Here is an 18407-nt window from a genome sequence, read left to right as displayed (position 1 = left end):
TAAAGGGTCGTTAGTGAGTCTTTTTGTTTGTCAGAATGAATTACACCACTGATTCGTCTATTTATTCTGTCGTTTTATTAATTTAGCCTGACTGTCTGTTCCTACCTTTGCACATCTCTCTCTGAGAACATTCCGCCCCTCTCTGTCTTTCTCTCTCTCTATCTCTATCTCGTTTTCCATGTGTGCCCTGGGCTCGAACAGAAGGCCTGACTTTATGCACAACAGATGTGCTCCTTCCTACCGTTCGCAAGGGACTGGAGAGCAACTTTACCGAGATGGTAGGGGGGGTGGAGGGGGCCAAATGAGGAAAAGGCGTGAGAGGAGGACGAGGAAGTGAGGGAGAAAGAGCAAATTAGGGACAGCGAGAGAGAACATGAGCGTGAACGAACAAAAAAAAAAAAAAAACAAAAAATAGTAGGAACTGAGCTCTGTTAAAAATTTAGAAAGGGCATTCAAGGGAATGAGAGAGAGAGAGAGATGGTGAGAGAGAGAGAGAGAGAGAGAGAGAGACAGACAGAGAAGTGAAGTGAGCCGAGAGGACTCCTACTGTGCGAGATGCAGAGGGGATGCGAGGTGAGCGGCACCACGGCAACCACAGCATCAGGACCAGCAGCAGCCGACAGGCCTGAGGAGGGATGAGGAAGTCTAATCAGCAGGAGGTGGGGTGGTGTGAAGTGATGATGACTGATGGGTGATGGGTGTGATGACAGGAGGGAGAAATCCTGTTTATACCAACACAGGCGGAATTACTCACAGCAGGGTTGGCTGAAGAGACCACGCAGTATGAATGAATGAATGTATGAATGGATAATGAAACATGCGAGAGATGAAAAAAGACAAGATAGACCGGTAGGTAGAAACAAACAGACAGACACACATACACATACAAACATAAACAGATGCATGCACACACACATACATACAGATGCATAGATACGTACTGTAGACATAAAGACGGATAGACACACAGACAGGCAGACAGACAGATAGATACAGACAGACACACAGATACAGACAGATGCAGATACAGACAGACAGACAGACAGGTCAGGAGAATAGGACATACAGAAAGAAAGTGAATGAAGTAGGTCAGAGCCTTTTCTAGGGGGCAGGAGCGGAAGCATGTGTGTGTATGTGTGTGTGTGTGTGTGTGTGTGTGTGTGTGTGTGTGTGTGTGTGTGAGGGTTGGGGGTTGAGCAGAAGGAGGATGGGGGCAGTGATGGGTGAGTGTCCAGGGCCAAGTTATATTTAGGAGAAAAGATGCAAGCTGCCCCCGCCTACATCCTCCATCCCCTGTCTCTGTCTCATCACCTCCCGCAGAGGCACCGGGGGCTTTGGAAAATGTGTGTGTGTGTTTGGAAAATGTGTGTGTGTGTGTGTGTGTGTGTGTGTGTGTGTGTGTGTGTGTGTGTGTGTGTGTGTGTGTGTGTGTGTGTGTGTGTGATGTGTGTGTGTGTGTGAATGTGTGTGATGTTTGTGACAGCTAAGCCGTGCCCGGTGAGAGTGATGGAGCTCTCACTGACAGAGACAAATGTCCGTCATTATCCTGTCACACACACACGACGCGACACGACGACGCACGACGACGCGACGCACGCCTGCCGCGACGACGCAATACGCGACACACACACACACACACACCTCCGGCCACCCAAATAAAACTTAAAAAGTGAGGTTGTCGGTGAACTTCTTCAAAAAAATCACCCTGTGTGTGTGTGTGCATGTGTATATATGTGTGTGGGTCTGTGTGTGTGTGTGTGTGTGTGTGTGTGTGTGTGTGTGTTTATTTAGAGAGGAAGGCCGCGGGGACTGTGGGATTTTTACCTGACCTAATTACTCAGTGTGTGTGTGAGCATATTGGCCTAAATCATACACTCAGAGCATAAGAAACACAACAGCAAAACTGTGTGTGTGTGTGTGTGTGTGTGTGTGTGTGTGTGTGTGTGTGCGTCGCGCATGTTGGCCTAAATCATACACTCTGAGCCAAAGAAACACAACAGCACAGACCTTCTACCTTGACAGCAACAACAAGCTTGAAGAAAGTTAGCCCTGAATGCAGGTAGTAAGTACAGTGTCATGAATAAAGAGGGTTGGTACATAGTGCCTAAATATGTGCCCATATGTGCCTAAAGTTTGTATTGTAGTAGTTATGTAGTATGTATGCATGCATATGTAGTATGTTGTACACATAAAGAGGGTTGGTACATAGTGTGTGCTTAAAGTTTGTAATGTGCAGTACTTGTCACTTTTGTATAAAATAAACAAAATCATTTTTATTAAAATTATTATTTAAAAACAGATTACAAAAATAGCTGCTAACTTAGGGGAGGATCAGGGTCAGATGGAATTTGGGTTCTGGAGCGGATTTGGTTCTGGTCCAGGCTGGATCTGGCCCAGAGACGAGTCGGGTCGGGGCCAGATCTCAGCCAAAACCAGGCCAGGTCCATTCTAAAGTTAGCCCCAGTCAGGACCTGGTTCGAGAGACAGCACTTTATAAATACCGTGTGTGAGAGAATGTACAGGTAAGATCCTCCAATCATCCATCTTCTATTTTTAGAGGTGTGCTGCTGTGCTGCTCGGTGCTTGGCCCCTATTCGCCCCCCCACACCCCCCATCCCCATCTCTCTGGCTAACACAGACCACAGCCTTCCTTCCGCATGAGCTATGGGGGTGGCTCACTTGAGTGACCCTGGCCCTGACTCCTCCTGAGCCCCTGGGAGGCTGCCGGGAGGAGGCACCCCCACACACACACACAGACACACACAGACACACACACAGACACAGACACACACACTGTGGTTCTGACACATTCATCTCTCCAGCCATAAGGGAGAAGTCAAGTGGAACGCGCCGCGCTTTGGGTCAGACTGCATCCGCTCGGCACGGGTCAAGTTGTTTCATTAGCGCCGCTGACAAAAATGTCACCCGGCAGTGATGCACATCCAAAACCCACTCGAAGAGGGCTGCTTGTGATCCATTTAAAATGAAACTAGACCAAGCCTGTCAGACTCGTGGGCCCCTCAAGGATCAAGAGTGTGCGGGTCATCAGTACAGAAGTGCCTATCAGTGCAACAGAGGGCACAAGGTACGTGGATGCAAGATGAGTTTCAGAAACGCCATGTATTTCAGGGCCTTGGGAGATAGGTGACCAGTTGTGCCAGGTGAATTTCACTGATGGTCAGTCTATCTTTGCACGTTAGGAGATTATGGTGATGCATTATAGGGATATGCTCATGTTATGTCTTTATGAAGATGACTAGTTGTGGTAGTCTATGTTCATGTTAAGCCCATAGGACAGAGAACAATGTTGAGGATGCTAATGAGCTTAATGAAACACTGACCCAAGCTATGCTGATGTAAGGCCAGTGAGAGAGTGGCCAGCTTTTAAGTTATATTATGGTAAAGTTGTAGCCTGGAGGACCAGACCCAATCTGAAAGATTAAGGGTCTGGCCACGAATAACGTAATGGCCCAACTCGAGGGGCAACACCAAGCATTCATTTGAAAATCTCACTGCACGCAATTGGATGACACTATACGATCAATGTTAACTGACTGATTCTGGACTTCGACGCAATTGGATAACACTACGTCTGTCATCTGTTTAGCTCGCCTCTGGCCCGCCTATATGAGATACACAGATATGATTGGTTCCCTGCGATGCAAGGGGCAAAAGTTACGTGCATCATTACTCGTTGCCAGAGTCTCTCGCTGAGCAAACGCTTCCGCAAGAACTCTGAAATCTCAGGGTAGTGGAGTTGGGTAACTGAGAGAGTGACCAGTTGTATTGGGTGAGAGGGACCAGTTTTGGAGCCGAAGGGTACATGAGACAGACATGACCTCTTGTGTAGTGTAAGGCTTATAGGGTGTGCTACTTTAATGTGACGCCTATGTGTCATTCAGGCTATGCTAGTTATGGTTGTGTAACAGTGTAACAGCTATGTGGGGTGGATTCGGAATTTCCTACGGTGTGCTACATTAATGTTAAGCTTGTATGCAAATGACCACTGGTTCATGGGATGGAAACTCACGTGACATCGCCTGCGTAGTGACGGATGCGGAAGTCTCGGTGGAACTCCATGGTCTTGTCAGTGGGACAGAGCTGCAAGCAGTTTTACATCTGGGTTAAGGACCAGTTAACAAACACCAGAGCACATACAGCATCTTCCTGCCAGCACAATCTCCGCACAACCTTAGTCGGCCACTGTTGTAGGTCAACCCCTCCCATCAAGACACTTATTTAGTTGCTCTTATTGCAAGGGCCATGGAATCACATCTGCACAAACAGTAAAACAAGTCTGCCCTGAAAATATAACATATCATTGTCCACACAATGACCACAAAAGTGTGTGAACACACTGCCCTCTATTGACCAGATGATGGACCTACATCAACAGGTAGAATAAGGCTCGCGGAACTTCAAAGTAATGTGTTTGATATTCAAGAAGCGTAAGTATTTATGAAAATGTGTACAAATGTTTGTCAGCACTTCTTTGCAAGTCATTTTGGTTAACACTGTCTCCTGTGAGCAAAATGCTATTTTATAGACTTTACAGAGATAAAGGCAAGTCAAATTATCTCTAGAGCATATTTAAAAACAACAGGAGTTGATCCAAAGTGCTTTAAAGTCAAGGTCAACAGATTAGGGATACAAGTATGCAGAAATAGAAGAAACAATGTTGTAATGTTACTGTTGATCTCCTGACACACTATACAGTAGCTAGACTGTTGTCACTTGAGAGCTATTTTAGGATAACAGTAATGTGTTTAATGAGTGAATGAGTGAATGAAGTGAACGAGTGAACGAGTGAACGAGTGAATGAGTGAATGAGTGAATGAGTGAATGAGTGAATGAGTGAACGAGTGAACGAATGAATGAATGAATGTAGATATTAAGTAGTTTTGGTATGGAGCCTACCTTGCGGGATGTGAAGTGTGGGTGTTGGCCCAACTTGGTGTTCATGCTCTCCAGGCAGACTGTGTCGGTGACGTTACCCACAGTTAGGCAGGCCTCATCCAGGATAGAGATGATCCCCTTATGAGACTGCTCAACCAGGTCCACTATGATCTGGTTGTTGAAGTAGTCAATCTAGAGGGAAAACTGACTGTTAGTGTTTCAATACAAAGAAGCATATCAAGGAATACATGGCTTCAAGAGACTTGCTATGTGTATCATCAGTGGGTGAGGGTGTGTGTGCATGTGCACTGTATGAGTTCATGCATGTATGCGTACTGTATAAATATGAGTGTGTGTGTGTGTGTGTGTGTGTGTGTGTGTGTGTGTGTGTGTGTGTGAGTGTGCCTGTGTATGTGTGTGTGTGTGTATGTATGTGTGTGTGTGTGTGTGTGTGTGTGTGTGTGTGTGTGTGCCTGTGTATGTGTGTGTGTGTGTGTGCACTCTATGTGTGTGCACTCTATGTGTGTGCACTGTATGTGTGTGTATGTGTGTGTGTGTGTGTGTGTGTGTGCACTGTATGTGTGCATGTGTGTCCTTACATGCTGCCATGTGATGCCCTCTCTATTGTACTCCTCTTGCTCCTGCCGAAGGATAAGCTCGATGAAGAGCTGCTGAAGCTTCTCGTTACAGTAGTTGATGCAGAACTGTTCAAAACTGGACACACACAGAGATAGTATGACGTGTGGTGCAGCCACATTTCAACATTCACAATTCTTCTAAAATGAGAAGAAAAGTGAGGATGCACCCAAAACTCACCTGTTGTTATCAAAGATCTCAAAGCCATAGATATCCAGCACACCAATGACGGTGTTCTTGCCATGAAGGGCAGGGTTGTAGTTCTTCACCTCAATCACTGCATTTATACGGCTGACAATCCAGCCAAACAGTCTCTCATACAGGGCCTGGAACACATACAAAAAGAGAGTCCACTCTGAGCTAAACGTGGCTTAATGATAAGATAAAGATAAGATAAGATAAGATATACTTTATTGCCACACAACAATGGTGGTAATTGTTGTTACAGAAAGAGGTAGCTAAATCCAATAAGGGAGAAAAGAAAGAAAAAACTAAACTAAAATATATATAAATAAATAAATAAATAAATAAATAAATAGTTCAGATCAGTTTAACATGGTTGATGAAGAGGGATGATGACACCAGAGGCACACAAGCTCAGCCCAGAGCAGAACCAGATCCAGTCCGGTGCCGTCCAATCCAGTCTGATGGGGTTGATAAGTGACTGAATTTTGAGTGCAAACACACATCAATCCTTCTCCCTTTGACTGCTGTTGTAGCCTTGACACCATTTGTACATGTTATCTGTGCATAGCAACTTGGACGCGTTGCCCACTTAGGTTACCTTGGCGAAGGCATCACGTCCAAAGCAGGCCTCCTGTTTGCTGTGTCCTTTCTCGATGACCTCGCCGCCCCCTGTAGCCACGGTGCGGAACAGCAGAGTTTTGCTCACACTCTCTGGCTCCGTGGCGGTGAGCTCGGCGATGTGACTCACTGTATCGGCTGACGATAGCTGCACTGCCTCCCCATCGTTTTCAAACTCCATGTTTCCCTATGGTAACGAGAGGCAATTAAAAATTGATGAGTAGGAGACAGGTGTCTGTCCGCACCCAGACTATAATGGTGGACCTCTGAAATGAATGACAGCATACCTCTCCTGAAGAACAATTCACTATAACGTAGTTAGGTAGCTATCAAGCCTGACCCGTATCATTGATGGACAAGTTAGCTATGCGAGTAAAAACACTTTAGACTGCTGCAGTGCTGCAGATTTCTCACAGACCATCCCTTACATTGGAATCTCAACTCTGTCTGAAAACCTCTCCCTCTCCCGAAGAGCATCTAACTGAACTGCCTGGCCCATATCAGTATAGGACTGGTAACTATGAGAGAGGGAGGGTACCACTTCAAAACTATGTGCTGATGATTTCCTGAGCTCTGTCCCTTAAATTTGAATTTCCCCTTGCTGTCATATTTTAATCACTTAACTTTTCCCCACATTTGTAGGTTAAAAAAATCTTAATTACCGCTTCCTATTATCAGAACTTCTGCAGGCTACTTCCCTATTTGTTGAATTTTGAAATAAAACAAATGACCAACCAGCAGGAGGATAGTCCCAATGATCTTGTAGATGGAGTCGATCTCATCTTGAGTGAAGCCGATCACTTTGAGCGCGCTCAATACAGCCTTGTGACATGAGCCATCATTGGACCCCTTACAGAAAAAAAAGGTAGAGTGAATAAAGTCTATTACAAAGCACACATCTGTTGGTTTGTCTCTACCACTTTAAAGAGACGTTATGGAGTTTTGATCTACTACAAGCAAGCTAGCCAGCTAGAAGTCAACAGGCTAGCTTTGCAAACACACAGTTGGCACAGATAACAACCATATTTGTGCTGTGCTGTGCTGTAAAAGCTGCTCTTACATTTTTTAAAGGTTTCAGGGACAGCTCTCAAAATACTGAAAAGCATGTGCTGTTAGTGGGTAAGACAGCAGGGATGGGCAAAAATACATCTATTTTGTATTTTCAAATAAAATATCAAATATCCTAATTTTAAGTGTATCAAAATAAACTACAAAGTACAGAACCCTTGCCATGTATCAAAATAAAATACTATATTTTTAAACTAAAAATACTATACAGGGAGCATGAAATTAACTTCAACCCAATAAAATTAAAATTACAAAATACTATTTTGTATTTGAAAAACATATTTTAAATACATCTATCATTAAATACTGCCCATCCCTGGTAAGACAGGTGTGTTTATCTATCTGACAATGTTATACAAAAATAGCTACAAACAAAAACATTTTGGGACATACTATAGAAGTACTATCTGGAGGGCAAGGACATTATAGAGATATTACAGAATACTGTAATATTAACTACTACTATAGAACTATTATATAAATCTTATAGTATAGTTTTTCAAAGAAATAAAGAAAGTAGCACTATTCAGACTGACCATGGTTAACGCAATGCGAGACAAGCAAGACGGTTAAATGCCACTATTGTCAGCACATTAAATGACCATGTGGCTCAGAGGCCAGATTTGTTCCTGGTAACTTTCAGTTCAAGAGTTTGCTAAAGCATGTATAGCTCAGAGAAAATTAGTTACCTCCAATGTAAAGTCAACTTGAATGAAAAAGAAAAAGAACTCTACTAAATATGCACATCATTAAAACCCTTTCGACAGCTACCATCTGCTTGATGCCAAACTGGTAATGACTATCGTACATCATCATCATTCAGCACTTCAAACAGCAGGATCTTTCAGTAATTAACATGAATAACTGCAGGACCTGTAACTACAGTTGATTTATCTTTAAAGCTACAGTGTGTAATTTTTTTGTTGCCCCAACAAAATCCAGGTCTGACAAAATGGCGTTACTGTGAAAGAACAGTGAAAAATATCATTATCATCGTCTTGGTTCTTTGCCATCAGGTTTTTATGTATTTTCGTACACAGAAAACAATACAACGGAATGTGAGAATGAACAGAAGAGTAACTCACAGTAACCACAGCAGCTCCCTCTTTGGTGTAGACATAGACCTCTGGCTCTTTCTTAAGGTGCAGTTTCCTCAGCGTCTCAGGAGTGTCTCCACGCAATAACTGGGGACAAGAGAAGAGAGGAGAGTAATTTTCTAGTGACAGTATACACAGGAGAAGAGGTTACAATCTCATGCTATTGACTTGGGACTTCCCACGGCAACAAAACCTCTCACTATCACATAGAAGTACTCATATCTACCAACCGAGCCTAACAGGGTTCACTGCAACCATGATCCTGTTACTGAACAACACTAATCAATAACAACAATAACAACAACAGCAGAAGCAACAACACCAACAATAAGAATAAGAAAAGTGACATGTCACTGAACTTGGGCCACAGGTTTGAGATAAGGTATATTTATTACAGCTGTCAAAATTAATTATTTGCATATAAAAAAATATATAATTAACGCTAACTAATTACAGGCAACTCTGATTGAGCAGTTATAGTGCATAAGAAATATGCTTTCAAACTAACAGTCAGTGACCTTAATGTTTTTATTTAAATAATTTAATTAATCTGTTAGCTTGTTCTGTGTGGAATCTGTGTTCAAAGTAACATTACATTACAAACATTACAATTAAACAGTAGCATTTTAAATTTCTTGTTGACTTAATAATACAATAATTCCATTACATTATATTTCACTATTTCATTACTAAAAGCTACATTATAAAGAAGATATTAATCACATTTAATCATAGCAAAAGTATGTGACTAATTAGTAATTATTTTATTGTTTGACAGCCTATATATTTATATGGAAAATATGCAATTGTGGAAAATAATATACAGATTCATGTTGATTTGAAGATGCTACCAAACAAGAGAGATTTTTGTCATAAGCTGCATGACCGGCATGGTCTTCTAAATTCTACTCACTACTCTACCTCTACTCACCTGATAGAAAGAGTGGAAGTTTCTTTCGCCTGCTTGCTGTTGCACAACCCTTGACTGAAAAAAGAGAGGAGAGTGAGAGACCAACTTCATGCACCATGCATCATTCACAGATATATGTGCAAAAGTTTACATTTACATTTAGTCATTTAGCTGACTATTTTATCCAAACTGACTTACATATGCCAATTACCTTGCAAGGGCCATTGTCCCTGGAGCAACACAAGGTTAAGGGTTGGGGGCAGCCGTGGCCTACTGGTTAGCGCTTCGGACTCGTAACTGGAGGGCTGCCGGTTCGAACCCCGACCAGTAGGCACGGCTGAAGTGCCCTTGAGCAAGGCACCTAACCTAGCACCTAACCTAGCACCTAACTGCTCCCCGAGCACCTCTGTTGTTGCAGGCAGCTCACTGTGCCGGGATTAGTGTGTGCTTCACCTCACTGTGTGTTCACTGTGTGCTGAGTGTGTTTCACTAATTCACGGATTGGGATAAATGCAGAGACCGAATTTCCCTCACGGGATCAAAAGAGTATATATACTTATACTTAAGTGCCTTGCTCAAGGCAGGAGGGCAAGGAAACGGTGCAAGCCAGGTATTGAACCCACAACTTTTCAGGCTATTGCAATGCTAGCCCAGCTCCTTACCCACTACACTACCACCACCACAGGTGAAAAAATCTAGCAGTCCCCAGCATAAAGGAACGCCTGTCAGTCTGGTAAATTGACAATCTAGGTTTCTCGTGGCATATCATAGCATCTAAAACAGGTATGTTAACAAAACATGTACCGTCAGATTTCTCTGTTTTTATCTTTACTCCCTTGCTCTAAACTAAATGAATTAAAGGAGTGCATCTCTGCCTGTGTTTGGCTACACATACACTAGAATTACTGTTGAAAACTATACCAAATAGCTGAGCTACGTCCATTGAAATGGTGTTTTTTTGCTGCTGCATCTACAAACAAAAGTAAAGTAAGCTGAAGTCAAGAATTACAACTTGTTCTGCAATGAACATAAATGTGTGAGAAAACAAATGTGCCAATGGGAAAAAAATGGCTTTCTCAGAACGTTGTGTTCTTGTGTGTGATTTAATCATTAACGACTGCAGGGACGAGGAGAGGAGCAGGGCGAAGAGATGAGGATCGCACAGTTCTATTTCAGGACCCAAAGTCTCACCTCTCTGTCTCCGCACCTCCATCATGGTGTGTCAAAGTCTACTAAGTCTAAAAACAACTTCTGAAACTAAAAAGCTAGCTTTTCTTTTTTTTCAAACATGCTCAGTGAAATTCATTGCAGAAAGTGGATGCACTTAATACATTGAGATACAAGTGTGTTTGTGTGTGAAAGAATGGGTGTGACAAAAAAGTGAGAAAGAAATGTGTATGTGTATGTGTGTATGTGTGTATGTGTGTGTGTGTGTGTTTGTATGTGTGTCAGCATTTTGTTGATGCATTAGTACTTTTCTTGGCACACACCGCGCTCTCCCGATTGTTCTCTTGTTTCTTTGCTTGTGGGTGTGTGATCCAGGGAACTCATAGAAAATAACAAATGGTCGCACTCCAAAAATCTTTTCTTGCTTTTTAATCTGATACACTGACGAAGGCCATCAAGCCGAAACATTTGTGAATTATCCACTGTTGCTAAAAAATGGATTAAAAAGCAAGAAAAGATTTTTGGAGTGCGACCATTTGTTATTTTCGTTGATGCATTAGTAAACTTCAATGGAAGAGTGCAGAATCTGCGCATAAGAGTCGTGATTTACAGATTTTCTGACCTTCTCTAGCAGGTAGTTGTTGATATGACCTCCTGTAGGATCTCCATTGAAGTTGAAGTTGATGTCCATGTACTTTCCAAAGCGGCTGGAGTTGTCATTGCGGTTGGTCTTGGCATTACCAAAGGCCTCCAGAACGCAGTTAGACTTCAGGAGAACGTTCTTCACACTAATATACAGAACAGAGAGAAACGTGAGACACATGATGAAACACTCAGTTCCCTTATAATGTCTAGGTAATAAGAGAGCCGCTTCCCACTTCTGATGATACCTGATACCTAGCGTGTCTCATCAATGTTCAACCCAGCGCTCTTTATAGGAAACAAACACAGTATATATCCTGGTTTGGCCATTGATGTTGCCTGATGCTTCATGTATTGTGTATAAGTCACTGAAAGAGATGTCCTCCTCTTCTCCTCACGCCTTAAAGCACTAGCTCACCAAACAAGGCAGTTGCCTGGCAGCCATAGGATTCCAGGTTTCACGTTGAAGTGTTCCTGAGCAAACCACTGATCTTCTAATTGTCATCAGTAAGCATTGCAAGTTGATACATTGTATGCCTACCTTTACTGTGTGTGTGTGTGTGTGTGTGTGTGTTCTACTTCATGTAGAGCATGGGGTTACTGTAATGGGCCTTAATTGAGCTTGTCTGCTCTTCCTCTCGCTGTCTCTGTCTCCCTCTCTCTCTCTATCTCTGTCTCCCACCCTCTCTCTCCCTCTCTCTCCCTCTCTCTCCCTCTCTCTCTCTCTCTCTCTATCTCTGTCTCCCACCCTCTCTCCCTCCCTCTCTCTCTCTATCTCTGTCTCCCACCCTCTCTCTCCCTCTCTCTCCCTCTCTGTCTCTCCTCTATCTCTGTCTCCCCTCTCTCTCTCCTCTCTCCCTCTCTCTCCCTCCCTCTTGTTAATGTGAAACTTTGTAAAGTGTGCCAGTAAATGAGTGCACTCACCTCTCCACTTCCTCTCTCTGCGAGGGGTTGGTGATGGCAGCAATGTACTGCATGATGTATTTGCTCGCTTCAGTCTTGCCTGCTCCACTCTCACCTGAACGAATAAAGGATGAATGACATAGCTTTATGTTATGCAAAGAATAGCCATACTGTGCTAAAGAAGTACACTGTTTTGTGGTGCACACACACACAAAGGAGTACCTATATTGTAGTCTTGGTAATGCTAAGAATGAAAAGACCTCATGGTAATGCTAAAACCTCTTGTCGGGAATGCTGCAAAATTAAGAGGCTGAATAAACATTTCATCTCATCTACTGACACAGATAGCAGTGTCCCGTGCATGCGTTGATGATGAGAATTCCTTCCTTCCTGGATGCCAAGTATATTTTTTTGGCCTTTTTATGCCTTTAATGACAGGACAGTGAAGAATGACAGGAAGCAAGTGGGAGAGAGAGTCGGGGTGGGATCCGGAAAGGACCACGGGGCGGAAATCGAACCCGGGTCTCCGGTGTGCGGTGCAGGTGCCCCAGCCAGCCGCGCCACGGCCGGGGCCATGCCAAGCTTTTTCAAGTGTGACAAGTGCACAAACTCAAGTGTGTTTAAGCGTGCAAACTCCACCATGACTGAGTGACGTGTGGACGTATGTCTCCTGTGAAACCATCTTTAGCAGAGTCATACCTACAAATGAGACACGGCATGCCAACTGTGTATTGCACTGAATCAGTACACAAATGTTTCAAAATAAATACACAAACAGCTGCACCTACTTCGGCAAACATCAAAAGGTTAAAAAGGCACCCGTGGGAAAAAGCTAGCACCACTAAAGTATGTAGCTAACCCTAAAATCCAGTGTCGGTGCAACAGGGAAAAATGACTCACCCTTGGACAACATATTGAGTATCGTGGTGTAGCAATACTTTGGACAAGAATTGCTGGCTTCTTGGTCATCTCTGTACACACGAAAAATTAACTCACCATTTATTTTAACAATATCATCGCACTATATCGTTGGTATGAAAGAATATATTTATTATTCATTTATCTGAAGTGGCGGAACTGCGTTCCTCCCCGTCCCCCCCTACTTTAACCCCTGATCTAATAAAGTGATAACTCCCATCCAGCTCTTTGGTGATTGGTGATGGCAAAACAAATTTCAGCTCTGTTCCTGACTTTGCAGATTGTTGCACACATGGAGCAGCTGGTGGGACTCGGTTTGTAGGACTGAGACTAAGGCTGACCACTGCACATCTATTATTAGAACAGGGAAGGAGACTGCAAAGTGCATGGATGCAGTGACGACCAGAATATCACTTTACGCAGGGGTTGAGGACTGAAACCACAATTAATAATATGCCTATTTGCGGCTATACCGTAGGCCTTTTAGAACGAGGGAGAGACATGATGTTTTGGTGTGTCACAGTGTGTGTGCCAGAGTGTTTAGGCTGCTGCCAGCATATCAAAAAACATCCAAGCCTACTAAAGGGTGTTTTAGAAGAAAGGGGACCCTCTTTGAAGAAGGACACTCACACATGAGTTCTTTGAGCTGTTATTGTTTTTTGTTGCTTCATGAAAGGCATGGAAGTAAAAAAAAAACACCCACAGAAGAGAACCATCACCTCACTGCTTCTAGTACCACACAGCTGATCTGATGTGATCTTATCTAAGAGGAACAATAGCCCCCTCTCTAGAAATATAGCAAAGCCAGGCCAGCACTGACCTGATATAACGATGCAGGTGTCTTTGGCTCGCCTCTTCATGGCCTTGTAGGCAGCGTCGGCCACTGCGTACAGGTGTGGAGGGTTCTCGTAGAGCTCACGGCCCCGGTATGCATCAATCACCTCCTTCCCATAGATGTCCATCTGTTTGTACGGGTTAACGGACACCACCACTTCCCCAATAAAGGTGTAGATGCGTCCTTTCTCGAACCTGAAAACAAACAAACAAAGGCCTTAAAGGTACTATTGAATTCTATTTAAAGTTTAAAGGATCCAAATGTGAACAAAAGTTTGTTTGCTGTTTGAGATCACCAGCCAATCAAATTGCACCCCTCCTGTCCTCCTCAAGCACCTAGTTTGTCAGGCAATGTGGGATATGCGTATGTCTCACTGCATTGTACTCTGTTTCCCACTGAATGAGAAAGTACTTCGCCCAAGCAGCACCTGAGCTTTTGTACACAAACTGGGCAGACAGTTCAATTAAAGGACAATGGCTTATAATCTAGGATTCCACCTTTTATTTCATCACCCTCAGCAAAGGGTGGCAGTTCATTTCAGTTCAGACTACTTTAACCAAGCAGGGCAATTTGCAGCTTAGCCAGTCACACACACACATACACATACACATAGACACGAGCAAACTTCAAACCCACAAGACATTGCACCAGAGACCACAGATTAGCAAGTCTGCAATACAACAAGCATCATGGATAAAAACAAATGATTGTAGCCTACAGGAACTATCACTGAACACACCCACCCACAAAAGCAGACATTACAAGGGGATTATGAAAAACAGCATGCTGAAAACAGTCCAGTGGACCTAGTGAGTGAAAATGAGCTGTAGGCCATTGTGTTGATGCATCACCAAAATAATTATGAATCAAAGGTGCCCGCGATTACATCTGTTGGGTTTTGAGATGCATTTTTAGTGACAACAAAGGCTTGTCACACCTTTGTAATTTTTCAGACTCTCTCTCTCATTCTCTCTGTATGACTTGCACACGCCCAGACATCGACAGGAAGTGATACAGAGGTGGGAAGTAAGAACAGGAAGTGTAACGTGTGTCTCAAGACAGTTCAGTTTCACAGAACGCGATAACATTTCACAAGCCTGTGCTAGCTTTGAGCTGGGAAAGAACAGAAGGGGTGACAAAAAAACACTGCCCACATGTTAATACAGGATAAATAACCTATGTAGAGTGTTTGCATACAGCAGCACCTGCCCCCTGGTCCATGTCTTCAGACAGAGTATAGACACACTCTCATCACTCATTCATCTACATGCCTAATCTACCATCCATGTGCATTCTGATGTCAACATAGGCCTACTTTACATAATCCAACTCATGAAAGAATCCTCTATTCTTTTGTCAGCTCTAACTGATCAAGACACTTGTGTCTCGCTATCAAGTTTCCTTCATCACAAACAATGCAAATGGGACATCAGTGTTTCATATCATGATGTTAAAAAAAAAATCTTGGCTCGTAGTTTCAAAGTGTTAACAGAGCATGACATGTTGACTGAACAGGGGGATCTGAATTCAGCGAGGTTGTAAATAGAGCAAGTTGAAACGTGAAAATAGGTGGTATTTAGAACTGGTGAGTGCACATTGAAACCGACAATATGAGAACTGTGAGACGAGAGAGAAGAGTGAGAGACACAATGTGCTGTAAAGCACTCATAAATAGCCTGCAGTAGGGTCACCTGACTCACTTTCTGTCCCACAAAATTACATCGGTGTGAAAATCACCATGGTCTCAAATGGAACGAAATGAAAACTCAAAACTTTTCATCACTATCTTCCACCGAAACTGTAAAAACTGCCCCAAATGTGTTTAAGTCCCCCCTCTAAGTGTTCCACACACATAATCTCATCCACTCAGAGTGCGGAATATGAGACGCCCAAACATTTACCACACAGGACAGAACTCAGACCAGAAATGAGTCATGCTTCCCCTCAAAGTGCTCACTAGCCTGCTTGAATTTGGTCTCATCTTCATTCACAGGGAGTGGCACAGGAAGGACAGATGCTGTCGGCTCAGCCTTTTGAGAGACTGCTTTTAAAAGCTTTTCAAATGTGTGGAACCAAAGAAAAAAAGAGGGAAAAAAAAGGAACAAAATGCCTCCAGCTCCAAAACAGGATCCGAATAGTTCAGGACTGAGAACTGTGAGATACAGATAACGGTACGAGTAACAGCAAGCTCCTAATCTGGCACATTCAAAAGTCCCTCTGTCACAGTACGACAAATAGAACAGCCTCCTATCCTGCCCCTTACTCTCCTCCCTACCACCACCCCCCCTCCCTTCAATGATCCATTCCCTGAGGGGGGTGAAAAGAGAAGGGGGGGGAAACGTCCTCCTCTTCTTCCCCGACTCACCTCAGCCTCAGGTTCTCCATGAACTGCTCCATGGTGACCTCATCCAGGAGCACAAAGTCCGACTTGCCAAATTCGAAGCCCTCCAGCTCCGCCATGGTGGTGATTGCTGTCTACAGTCTCTCGCTGGCGGGAAGAGATAGACAGAGAGAGAGAGAGAGAGAGAGGGAAGGAGAGAGAGGCTGTGTGGGGTGGTAGACACACAGACGCGGGCACACACACACACACACAGAGAGAGAGAAAGAGAGAAGTGCATCTAAACCGGCAGGGCCCAAACACTCAGGCAGGGCAGGCAGAGTGCGTGTGTGTGAGTGCCGGTAGGCGTGGCTTAGCTGTGGCTGTTTCTCTGGAGCCGAGGCCTAAGCCTGAAGTACAGTCACAGGGCTGCGGTCAACAAGCCACAACACGTCATCCAACATGTGTGTCTGTGAGCAGGCAAGAGACTATATATACGCCCGAGGCATGAAAATAGCTCTGTCTTCCGAAAAAGCTTGAAGCCATTCTGCTTTTCAGCCTTCCTCTTCTTGCCTCAGCCTTCCATCTTTACGTGAGCAATCGTCATGACAAAAGAGATGCTGCTAAAAAAGAGCAAAACACTTTTTCTTTTCTTTCCCCCTTCTTTTGCTCTTTCTCTCTCTCTCTCTCTCTCTAGTCTTTAACCCACCTCTCTCCTCCAAAGTCTTGACTGCTCAACGGGGCTCAAGACAGACAGCGACGCACTGGTTTCCCCCTGGGGAACCCAGAGAGGATTCTTATCTCCTGGGAAGGACCCTGGCATTTCCTGGTCAGTCAGCAGCGATCGGACAGTTATGGCAGAGCCAAACGTAGCATAGACCTCTCTGCCCTATGTCGTCATCGACCAACCAAGAGCTTGTGGTGTGTGAGAGAGCTCTACCAGCGTGGAGAGGAGCCAAACTCTGCCATGTAGGGGGAGACAGAAAGACCCAAGCAAAAAATGATCACTATCAGATTATTACCAAGTGGGCTGGTATTTAATTACAGAAACAAACAGTAAACAGTAAACAGTGCATTCCTCTCTGTTGACGTCACATAATTCTCACACAGAGACAGTGGATGGCCAAACCAACACCCAGCCAGGTCACTCATGTCCAGATCTTACTGAAGAGAAGAGAGCTGTGGCTTTGGGGGCTTGAGAATAATTTTGGCAACAGGATATGGTCACAGTTGTGACCCTGACACAACACAGTGGTATTTCACAACAAACAGCTGCTAAGCAATGAAGAAGCAACATAGTGTATCTGTTCAAAGCTGTCTAGAAATGTAAAGATGTATTTCAATGCAGTTATGATGCCGGCTGTCAGCTTCATAATTTATAAGTAGCTTGTGGTGAACATAAGGCTTTACCCACTGCAGCTTCAACATTTATTTGTCTGTATTTGAACAAAATATTTAAGCCCTCTGCTGAACCTGTTTTAGTCTTTTGGATGAAGCAGATAGTAACGTGGGCACGTACAGACAGGTCATGATTGCCCAAGTTAAACAGCCTATCTGTGCCATTGTGCATGCATACAAAAAGGGTTTTCCATTTATGATGAAATGGCACTGTAGTATTCATACTTCTTTGGGTAGACTTTAACTATCTGAGGCTTGTTCTGAACAAAATAAAGGAATGTTCATTCCAATATAAATTTCTATACATGCCCTCAAAACATTAAAATGGTGGTTCAATATCACAATATCTATAGCACTGGTCATGTCTAAAGGCTACAGTGCATGGACTCTGTACACAATCTATTGTAGACTACTGTATGTATTGCCTCTGCACAGGCTATTAACTCCTGTGTCCTCCAGTCCTTTACCATATAAGACCAGCTTTCTCCAGCAAAGAGGAGCCTGATTTTGAAACTACCAGACCAGCTCACTTCCTGCTCATTTTCAGGACCAATGGGGAGGACTTCCTCAATTTTCACCACAGTTTCTGTTGCCATGGCACTGACAAACACTGACACGGGAGGACCTGGTTACAGAAAACTAAACTTAAATAGGCAGTTAGACCCAGAAATTATCCAAAGAACATCCAAAGGTGGCAAAAATATGAACTATATGCAATGAGGCTTTAATTCTCTATGTTTAATGTCAATACAAATCATTTTCTCCAAATGCAATTCAGATCAAACATTGCAAGCAAGACTCTTTCAGAAGTATTAT

At 43.6% G+C, this 18407-nt stretch overlaps 1 protein-coding gene across 1 annotated transcript in view; it reads right to left on the bottom strand.

The window, feature by feature from the left end:
• myo1g (myosin IG) overlaps nucleotides 1-18239 on the bottom strand; it is a 59434-nt gene extending 41195 nt beyond the window's left edge. The window contains exons 1-13 of the mRNA XM_048229829.1: nucleotides 16903-18239; nucleotides 16242-16364; nucleotides 13862-14070; nucleotides 12145-12238; nucleotides 11201-11366; nucleotides 9433-9486; nucleotides 8490-8588; nucleotides 7072-7185; nucleotides 6317-6523; nucleotides 5713-5858; nucleotides 5496-5610; nucleotides 4918-5088; nucleotides 4031-4101 (exon numbers count right to left, since the gene is read on the bottom strand). Coding sequence (XP_048085786.1) covers nucleotides 4031-4101; nucleotides 4918-5088; nucleotides 5496-5610; nucleotides 5713-5858; nucleotides 6317-6523; nucleotides 7072-7185; nucleotides 8490-8588; nucleotides 9433-9486; nucleotides 11201-11366; nucleotides 12145-12238; nucleotides 13862-14070; nucleotides 16242-16336 — 1541 coding nt within the window. The 5' untranslated portion in view covers nucleotides 16337-16364; nucleotides 16903-18239. The remainder of the gene's footprint in view (nucleotides 1-4030; nucleotides 4102-4917; nucleotides 5089-5495; nucleotides 5611-5712; nucleotides 5859-6316; nucleotides 6524-7071; nucleotides 7186-8489; nucleotides 8589-9432; nucleotides 9487-11200; nucleotides 11367-12144; nucleotides 12239-13861; nucleotides 14071-16241; nucleotides 16365-16902) is intronic.
• Nucleotides 18240-18407: the final 168 nt, after the last annotated feature.

This window comes from Alosa alosa, chromosome 20, assembly GCF_017589495.1.
Source record: "Alosa alosa isolate M-15738 ecotype Scorff River chromosome 20, AALO_Geno_1.1, whole genome shotgun sequence".
Taxonomy (NCBI): domain Eukaryota; kingdom Metazoa; phylum Chordata; class Actinopteri; order Clupeiformes; family Clupeidae; genus Alosa; species Alosa alosa.
Note: the sequence above shows the minus strand (reverse complement) of the source record. Positions and strands in the feature narration are given on the sequence as shown.